Raw genomic sequence first — 10,047 nt, 5'->3', positions numbered from 1 at the left:
ACTTGTGCAATTTGTTAACATTTTTCTTGCAAAATTTCTTCTTCTTCTTGCATTCTTACTCGCATTTTGACATTTCTCGATCGCAACTTCACCAGTTTGACGCCACACAAATATTGTTTTCAAAAATCCTTTCTGATGGGCGCAATCTTGGTTTTTATGATTCTTACATCATATTGATATCGCTACTCGATTCGTTTGCAAGAGTTTTGCCGGGTTATCATTTGCGAGTATTTGGTTGGAAATTTTTAGTTGACCATATATACATTTATTTATATTAAGTAAATATGTTTCTTACACATTTAAGCAAAATAAATGTATTCGTATTGATCTTATTGCACTTTCTGTGATATACTTATGTAAGTGAATGAATCTACATATCTATTTATTTTTCATCACATCGCGCAGGTATATGGAGGAGCGTGCTCTCACAGGCGGTAATACATCGCGGAAACCTTCAACGATTTCAGCAAAGCACAAACCTAATGTCGGATACAGGCTAGGTAAACGAAAAGCTCTATTTGAGAAAAGAAAACGTATTAGTGATTATGCTCTTGTAATGGGCATGTTTGGCATAATAGTAATGGTGATTGAGAATGAATTAAGCAGCGCTGGTGTTTATACAAAGGTAAGTAGTAGTTAAAAGAGGAGTGAAAAAGATTTGTATGTAAGTAGGTTATAAGCAGGGAACGGATTTTTAGGACCTAAAAACCTATAAAAAAAGCAAAATGAAATAACGAAAGAGGCTTGAAAAGGCAAAATAAAATAAGCGAAATAGGCATAAAAGGCACTGTAAATCACAAAAAAGGCAAAAGAAGGCACTAAAAAGAAAGAAACCGAAAAATAATTAAAAAAAATACATTTATTTTAGAAAAGTTTATTTTACTATGAACTAGTTTCATTATATGAACAATTTGTACTTTGAATTTTTTACTATTTTCTCCTTTCGAGTTTTTAACTCACAAAACTTCATTCTTTATAGCACGGGTTCCCAAACCGTTTCACCGCGGCACCCTTGTTGTGGTAAAAAAAAATTCGCGGCACCCCTACACTTCAAATGTCTACGAAAACAAGAAAACACAATACAAACTTTATGCTCCTTTAGCTTTAATGTGAGGACCGAACTTGTTTTGATGATTTCCTTATTTTCCTTATGTTTATTGGGAGCTTTGACAATTTTACCCTGAAACCATTTGACGCTGAAAGCTTGCTGGTGTATTGGTTTTTAACCGACTTCACAAAATGGAGAAGGTTACCAATTCGTCGGAATATTTTTTTATTATTATTATTTTTATGTATGCTACCGCATAACTTTGGACTACGGTAACCGATTACTATAATTCTTTTTTTTTCAAAGGAAAGAAGTTACCTCACATGCGGTCCCATTCTAATTTGGTTTAAATTCGATCATTGGATCATGAAGAGATTAACGATAATCTTAAATTTTTATATGGGAATTGAAGTCGGTTGTGTTTTTTGCTTAAAAATTACTTGTTTATGTAAGCATTTGTTGAAAATGCAGTCTCACATAGAAATGTAAAAGTAAAAGTCACTAAAAGTTTAATGCAATCTTGCAAACAGCAGCGTTTTCTGCATACACTTGCATCCAGAACTCTCTTGGCTCCTTTCGTAGTATTTAATATTCAAAGTGATGTCGTCACTGATGTCCAGAAGGTTATCAAAAGCTTAATTTGTCATCTCAGTAGATTTACTTTTCAGGTCACATGAAAACGGGTTTGTTTTCTAGGTGTAGACATCCTCAGAGTCAATGTTGGGAAAATAGTCGACAATGGTTTTTTCTAAACCTTCCAAGTTAACGCTGGTAATGCTCGTTAACGCTAAAAAAATAACTTTTACAGCCAATTTCACGAAAGCAATTTAAGTGAAAAATGACTTTAATTTTTTTAATATTGAAATTGACAGAAAATAAAAAATCATTTTCCATTTAAATTGGTGGTGAAACCGAATGTTATCAATTTTCTTAGCGTTAACTTCGAAGTTACATATGTACGTTTTTCTGATTTACTTTGTTTATTTATGGGGTTTTCATGCAAATTGCTAGAAATTCTAAAATATACATACATGTCACCAATAAGAAAAATCTCGACGTGCTAGAAAAAACCAAAGATGTATTTTAATTTCACAGGCCTCTGTGACGACATCTTCCTAGTCGCCAAGTAATGCCAACGGATCATACAGGGACTTATCGTGGCGTTTTCTGATTCTTCCTTCATCCTAGACATCGCTGCTATCTTTTTCCAACCACTGCAAATATCCGTACACTTGCTCCATTTCAAACCATTTTTCTGTACAAATTTGTTGATAGCTTCAAAAATTTCGTTGTTAGTGGTGTAAGTCTCAAGCAGCGTTGCCAAATTGACGATTTCGTCGTCATTTTGACGTTTTTTTTAGCTCAATGACGTTTTGACGATTTTTCCCCCCATAATGACGATTTTTTATTTTAGTTTTTCCACCTAATTACATGCATGTACCTTAGTAAAAGAATTATATGTGCATCATATTTTTCCCCGATTTCTCTGTATTAAATAGGGGTAACGTTTTTTATGGTATGCAGTTATAATAGCCCTTGGTTTATAAGTATTTTCCATACACTAGGTTGGTATTCGTGTATAATTTTATCTACCGTGTCAGCAATCAGTATTACATTCAATATAAAATAATTATATGTGTATATGGAGTTATTCGGCTTCCGATTGCTGCAGTGTCATAAATTCTCAACAAAAAAGTACATTGACAACTGGGTGTTAAAAACTTGAATATTAATGAGCTATTTTCATACTAAAAACCGTTTTATTATTTTTCCATGTTATATCACGGCCTATAATATCCCGAGCCCGGTAAGATAACGGGAAAGAATTTTCGTGGCATGAAATCTTGTTAAGAGTAGATATTACAAATCCTCAGGGGAATTCAAGCCCTGATTTAAAGCTAGAAACTCAAAAAGTGGGGTTTTCTTTCCTTTAATACCTATTTTGTTGTTTGCATTCTGTGAATAACAGCGATTTCCCGCTGAAAAGTCCAAATATCTTTGGTCGCATTGCCCAAAAAATTAATCAATCCGATGCAGTGGCGTGGCCAGGGGGGATTTGGGGATAGATCCCCTTCCCCCCCTTCGTCTGTGAAATGAAACTTTTTATTTTTGAATTAATAACACAATACTATTTTACCCTTCCGATTTATAATTTTTATACCCGAGCGCACTTGTGCACAAGGGTATATTAATTTTGTTCACATAACGGTTGTTTGTAACAGCCAAAACGAATCGAGATAGATATAGACAAATGTATACATAAATGATCAGAATGAAAAAAGAAATCGATTAAGCCATGTCTGTCTGTCCGTCCGTCCGTGTACACGATAACTCGAGCAAAAATTGAGATATCTCAACGAAATTTGGTATGTAGGTTTCTGTTAATCCAAGGTAGGTTGGTATTGAAAATCGGACAATAACCACGCCCACTTCCCATATAACGGTAATTTCCAGAAATACGAAAACTGCGATATTTTAGTAACTACTGAAGATAATTCACTCAAAATTGATATTTACAATAATTTTTAGACGAAAAATAAGAATATTATAAATTTTTGGAAAATGGGCGTAGCCACGCCCACTTATGGTTACATGTGTATAACTTGGTAACCGCTGCACCAATTTCTTCCAAACTTGGCACAGTTGTTGGTCTTCGCACAACATACCAAATGGCCGAAAATTTTTAAAATCGCTCAATAACCACGCCCACCTCCCATATAACGGTAATTTAGAGAAATACATAATCTTCGATAAATCAGTAAATATTGAAGCTAATTTATTTTTATTGATGCTTGCAACAATTCTTTACCAAGAAATACGTTTATGGTACAATTTTGGAAAATGGGCGTGGCACCGCCCACTTATGATCACATATAAGTATATCGGTAACCGTTCTACCAATTTGTACCAAACTCGGTGTGGTTATTGTGCTTGCCACATATAAGCAAAACGTTGAAAATTATTGAAATCGGACTAAAATAACGGCCGCTTCTCATATAACGGTAAATTTCAGAAATGCTTGAAACTTCAATATTTCGAAATTGAAGGACGCTAATTTACTCAAAATTGATACACCCCGGCTTACCATCTAGCGGAAGGTTTCGGAAAGGTGAAAAAACATATATTTGATACTTGCGCCGGGTATTTAATGTTCGGCTCCGCCCGAACTTAGACTTTCTTACTTGTTTTATTTCAGACTGATGACAAATTATCTTTTAATGAATATATAAAATTATCGGTTGGTGGATTATGTATTTGAATATTTGCGAAATACACTAGGCCATTTTGCTTAGTCCCCACAGTGTTGGGAAATAATCTATAATCTATACAAAAACTGTACTTTTCGGCTGTAAATTGTATCGACTTTTTAATTTGCTAATATGCATGCATGCATACATAGATTCCCTTCAAGACCAATGATTTGATGGTATTCACGGGAAAGTTTATGTAGGTACATTTACATATTTTACACTTTTAACATAAATGTCAAGGCAGATATTTTAAGATACACTTCTTAACAAACAAATTCTTTAAAGTTATTATGAATGGATAAAAGAGACATCTTCTTTGAATTCAGTACTAAAACTTGACATTTCAAGTGCTTATCAAAACTTTATACATGTTAACTAGATTGGCCATTTATCTTAAAATTATATAATTTTAATTATTTGTTTATAAAAATGCAGTTTACACTTTAACAAAACCCGTATAAATCCAAGCTTTAATCTTTGCGCAACATTAAAAAAATCAACAAAATTTCGTAGAGCTTTTTAATTAGATTTCCTATAAATACATATTTTGAGTATGCAGGTTTGTAGCCCGATCAATTCAAATAAAGCGCAAATTTAAAATATATAGCTGCGACTTATCGTTGATTTTTAATATATTTTTTTTTTTTGATGAATACGTTGCTCATTTTTTCCTTAAAAAAATCGTCGAACATACTTAGATAATATGGAAGAAAATTTGCCATATATCAACTGTAAATCACAGCTACTTTAAATTTACACTAAAATTGAATGAGCTAAAAAACTGTAAAATAGTAAGAGATAAAATTTAAATAGAAAGTTCGAAATTTTTACGAAAGTTTGTCGATTTTTTTTTAATGTTGTTCAAAGATTAAACTTATTTTCATTTAGTGTTTGTTAAGGAATAAACTATATTTTTATAAACAAATAATTCAAATTAAAATATAATAAAATAAATAGTCAAATCTAGTCAATATGTGAGTGCCGTAAAGTTATGATATTTAAGAACATCTCTTTCTTAATTAACGATGACACTGTTTCTATATGAAGCTGATTTCAACATTTTGTTTTAATAAAATTTAGTATCGAAAATATTCTTTCAAAGCTTGCCTAGGAATGTGATATAATGGTTCGTTCAAAACCTTTTTTCAAAACTTACATACATATAAAGCCAAAAACGAGAAGGCGAAGACAAAAATAGAATTAAAAAATTTCCCGCAGTGAATTTTCAGATTTTTAAAACGGTATAGTAATTTAATTTTTTAAATTTAAATAAAGCATGAATACCCCATGGAATAAACGAGTAGATAAAAAATATATAACGGTAAAACTGGCACATACATAAATATATGAAAGCATTGTGTGTCGCAAATTTAAGTTATCGATGGAAATTTTTTTTTGATCCCTCCCAAAGCCAAATCCTGGCTACGCCACTGATCCGATGCATAAGAAATGTTTCTACTTGTGGATATTCATTCTTCTCAAAGTAAAATGATTTTATATATTTTCCAAAGCAATACACGCATAAGAGATTCCTTTCGCCAAAGGTAGGTTTGTCATGGAAATAGAACGAGTCTCCAATATTTATGGCAGGCGTCTGCGTCAACTATATTGCAATTTTTTCGCCACTGAGAATATCGTTTTTAAATTTTTTCTACAAAATTTATATTATTTGTTAAATGCCAAAAGCATATTTTCGTGTCATAGATTGAGCTGTGGTTTAGTGATTTATTTATTTAGCCTAGGTACCAAGTCCGTATTTATTATTTATTCAAAGCTGTTTCTTGTGACAGATAGATTCAACTACATACGCATTTTTCAGGAAATCATGTTGTTAAATGCCAAAAGCATATTTTCGTGTCATAGATTGAGCTGTGGTTTAGCGGTTTGTTTATTTAGCCTAGGTACCAAGTCCGTATTTATTATTTATTCAAAGCTGTTTCTTGTGACAGATAGATTCAACTGCATACGCATTTTTCAGGAAACCATGTTGTCCCTAGCAGCTAGACTTTGAATATGCCGTTCGGATCACTCTTTGAGGTTTGTATAGGGCCCCCAAGCTTATGATTACCATAGGCTGCCGAGTTTTTAAGGTAATTTCTTATTATATTCTGTTGGCTTACTTTAGGAGTTATTTAGCTACCTTTCATCCCACGAAAATTCTTTATCGTTATCTTTCCTGGCTCTTATTCAGATAGTTCAATGCCAATAGCTTCTACATATTTTAGGTTTTAACACCCAGTTGTTAGTGTACTTTTTTTGTTATTATTATTTTCTATTGAATGTACTACTGATTGCTGAAACGGTAGATAAAATTATACACGAATACCAACCTAATGTATGGAAAATACTTATAAACCAAGGGCTATTCTAATTGCGTACCACAAAAAACTTTACCCTTATTTAATACAGAGAAATCGAGGAAAAACATGATGCAAATATAATTCCTTTAATAAGGTATGTATGTAAAAACTTTTTTAAAGGAAAACATAATCCAAAATACAATCATGCATTTCTCTAGTTTTGTTCTACAACCGTGCTTTTAGTTATATTAATTTATATATATATATATTAATTTATATATATTATATTATATCTAGAATTGTAACCAAATCGTTCATTTGCACTGTTGACACTGATTTAAAAGAGACAAAAATAGCTGAGGGAATTTGTTCAGTCGAGATTATCTATCAGTTAAGAAATGCTAATGTTAGGCTTTCTGCACATTGGTCGTCCAATCATAGTTGCTTTATCGTCACAATCAGTGTTGCCAGAACTTTTTGGGCCAGCCGGCTAAATTGGCAAAAAACCGGCTACAAACGGCTAAACTGTTTCAACTAAATTTCACATATTTTATTTTTAATAAATCATAAGTAGAAAGACTAGTTCTTGGAGATAAGTTGCAAATTCAAACTGGAAAAAATTTTGCCAGCAAGAATTGCAATTAGGAAAAACATATGATTGTGGCACATGGTTGATTTTTTTTTCGATGATGATTTGAATAAACAGGTTCATCAAATTTAAAAATTTACAAACTTGAGCGATTTTAAAATGAAAATTTTAAGTTAATACTTGTTTACTTAATTAATTTAGTTATTACCAATGATTTGGAACGTACTCGGAATGCAATCTCAACCGGAGTCGATATAGGAAACCCGACAGTTACTACGACAAACTAATTGGAACGTATGCTGAAGAAAGTCGGACTAACAAGAAATATACATGTAGATCCTGTTTTTTGCCCTTCTGAAAGAATTTTAAAAATTCTATACAAATTTGTTTTGTTTGAAATGCAACTGTGGACACTAGCGTTCGTGCAGAAATTTGCAAGTTTCTCTACTTGAGTGGGAATTTGGGAGCATGTTAACGCCAGTGTTGGCATTAATCGATTAATTTTTTAATCGATTCGTTAATTTTATTAACTTTAATCAGATTACAGTTAATCATGATTAAATTAATTTTGATTAATACAGTAATCGTGATTACGATTAAAAACATTAATTTTTAATCGTTAATTATTAATTTGGTTAAACATATTGAGCGATTAATGCTTTTAATAACAGAAGAAATTCAATGAAGATTCGATACGAAATCTAGCTACCTGAACATAAGGAAATTAACTATGAAATGTAAATACATACATATGTAAGTGGTAAACACTTCGTTGTTGTTAATTTTACACTGAAAAATATGGTCGCCGTAGTTAAGTTGTTATTGTGTAACTATATCTGAAGGGAAATGTGGGTACAACTATATGCATTTAATAACGCTGACCGCTGTTGTGTAGTGGTTAGCAGTGCGCGCTACCATTCCGCAGGACCAGGGTTCAAGCCTGGTTTCCGACCAACATCAAAAAATAAAATAAACTTAAACAGTTTTTCCTAATAGCGGTCGCCCATCGGCAGGCAATAGCAAACCTCCGTGTATTTCTGCAATGAAAAACAGCTTCTCATAAAAATACAATCGCTGTTCGGAGTCGGCAGAGAACTGTAGGCCCCTCCCCTTCGTGTGCCAACATCAAGGCGTATGGCGCAAATCGGAGGAGCCAAACACTAACATATTGTGTAAGCGCCAATCTATCATTATTATTACCAATAACACTGATCTGTCCTCTACTTTTAACTTGTTATTCAGTAATTAATATGCGCTATGTGGGAAGGCAATACCTGTTATATTTACTCTATGGGCTGGTTTCTCCAACTCAACTTAACTTTTTGGACTTAAGTCAAAAGTTAGCCTATGTTTTACACGGCTTATTCATGACTAAGTCAAGAAAATTGGCTTAACTAAGTTAAGTTGAGATGGAGAAACCAGCCCTATGTGTTGGCACTATATTCAAACACAAACGCGTGTTAAGCAAACAGTGAAACAATTTGTTATTTTCTAAGTTTGATAATAAAACTTCACACTTAAATTTAAGTCATTCATAACAAAGATTTTATGAAAAAAAAAATCCCCGCTACGGCCTTCTTTAAAAAAAAATATATTCGTTTAAAATAAAAAATAAGCGAAATCGGCCCAATTTTATATAACCCTGCCTGACATGAAAGGCTATTAGCCATTTCTAACAGATTTTGGATCGCTTAGTCAAAAATGGAAACATATATATTTGAATTTTAAGAAAGCAAGGAAAATAGCAAAATCGGCTTCCGGCTAAACCGAAATTTCTCCGGCTGTTTTCTATCGCAACCGGCTAAATCTAGCCGGGAAACGGCTAAAATGGCAACACTGGTCACAATCATGATGCAACGATTACATGACGACTGCACTTTCGTACACACTTAGAGCAGGTTTTTTCTGTTTTTATGGTTGATGTTTTCGCGAAATATTTACAAAAACCTGTAATTTTAAAAATAAGGACTGTGCTGCAACAATTCTATACATAATTTTTCATTAATCTTTCTTCTTTTTTTCCTGGTTTTGATTTTTACGTAAAAATGGTATAGCAGTGCAAGTATGCCTAACTGGGCTATAACACTAATCTGCGGTTAAACATCGTTATCGACGTCTTCGACTCCATGCATACAACAAGGAGTCGGTAACGTCGATAACTATGTTTAACCAGACATTGAGTAACCGGGCCTTATAGCCCAGTTATGCATACTTGCAATGCTATACCATTTTTACGTAAAAATCAAAACCCAACAGAATTCTACATGTTAAGTGCTATGCGTTAGGTAACCGCTTACACGCAAACCCGTTTAACAGATTCTTATGTGACAACTCTCATGCTGAGCTAAGTATGCATAACTGGGCTATAAGTCCCACTACGTCGGTACTTTCGTCAAGTTGCTAACAGTGTTGCCGCGACGTCATGAAAAAATGTATCGTAAAAGAAACAAAAAATGGATCAAATGTATCACAATTTTTTATTTAAGTATCAAGTTAGAAAAAACTTAAAAAAATGCTATTTGCTTTCAATACGCTCAGAAATTCAAAAGTGTATTGACTCGAATTTGTTTTCAAATCGCTTTTCAACCGACTTCCAAAAAAGGAGGAGGTTATCAGTTCGTCGGAATATTTTATATTTTTATTTTTTTTTTATGTATGTTACTGCCAGTGTTGCCGTTTTGGTTACTTTTAACCAATTTTGGTTATTCTTTTCTTGCCTGTGAAGTCGTTAAGATCTTTCCCATTTTGGTTATTTTGAACATTTACTGCAGTTTTTAATTTTTATATATATATACAATAATTAAAGCTTTGAAAAATAGTATAAACAAATACATTTATCGTGCTCAATATGGTTATTTA

The 10,047-nt window shown here is 32.7% G+C and overlaps 1 protein-coding gene across 1 annotated transcript; it reads left to right on the top strand.

Annotated features, from left to right (window-relative positions):
- Positions 1–403: 403 nt before the first annotated feature.
- Positions 404–664, top strand: LOC118734822 (small conductance calcium-activated potassium channel protein-like). The gene has a single exon (XM_036464502.1). The coding sequence runs from the start codon at positions 410–412 to the stop codon at positions 638–640; it is 231 nt and encodes a 76-aa protein (XP_036320395.1). The 5' UTR covers positions 404–409; the 3' UTR covers positions 641–664.
- The last annotated feature ends 9,383 nt before the right edge of the window (positions 665–10,047 follow it).

The sequence above is a fragment of the Rhagoletis pomonella genome, unplaced genomic scaffold, assembly GCF_013731165.1.
Source record: "Rhagoletis pomonella isolate Grant_MI unplaced genomic scaffold, Rhpom_1.0 Rhpom_scaffold_00002, whole genome shotgun sequence".
Classification (NCBI taxonomy): Eukaryota; Metazoa; Arthropoda; class Insecta; order Diptera; family Tephritidae; genus Rhagoletis; species Rhagoletis pomonella.
Note: the sequence above shows the minus strand (reverse complement) of the source record. Positions and strands in the feature narration are given on the sequence as shown.

Bases quoted from the DNA above. Each gene is read 5' to 3' on its own strand.
- LOC118734822 (XM_036464502.1), top strand. From the start codon at position 410: ATGGAGGAGCGTGCTCTCACAGGCGGTAATACATCGCGGAAACCTTCA.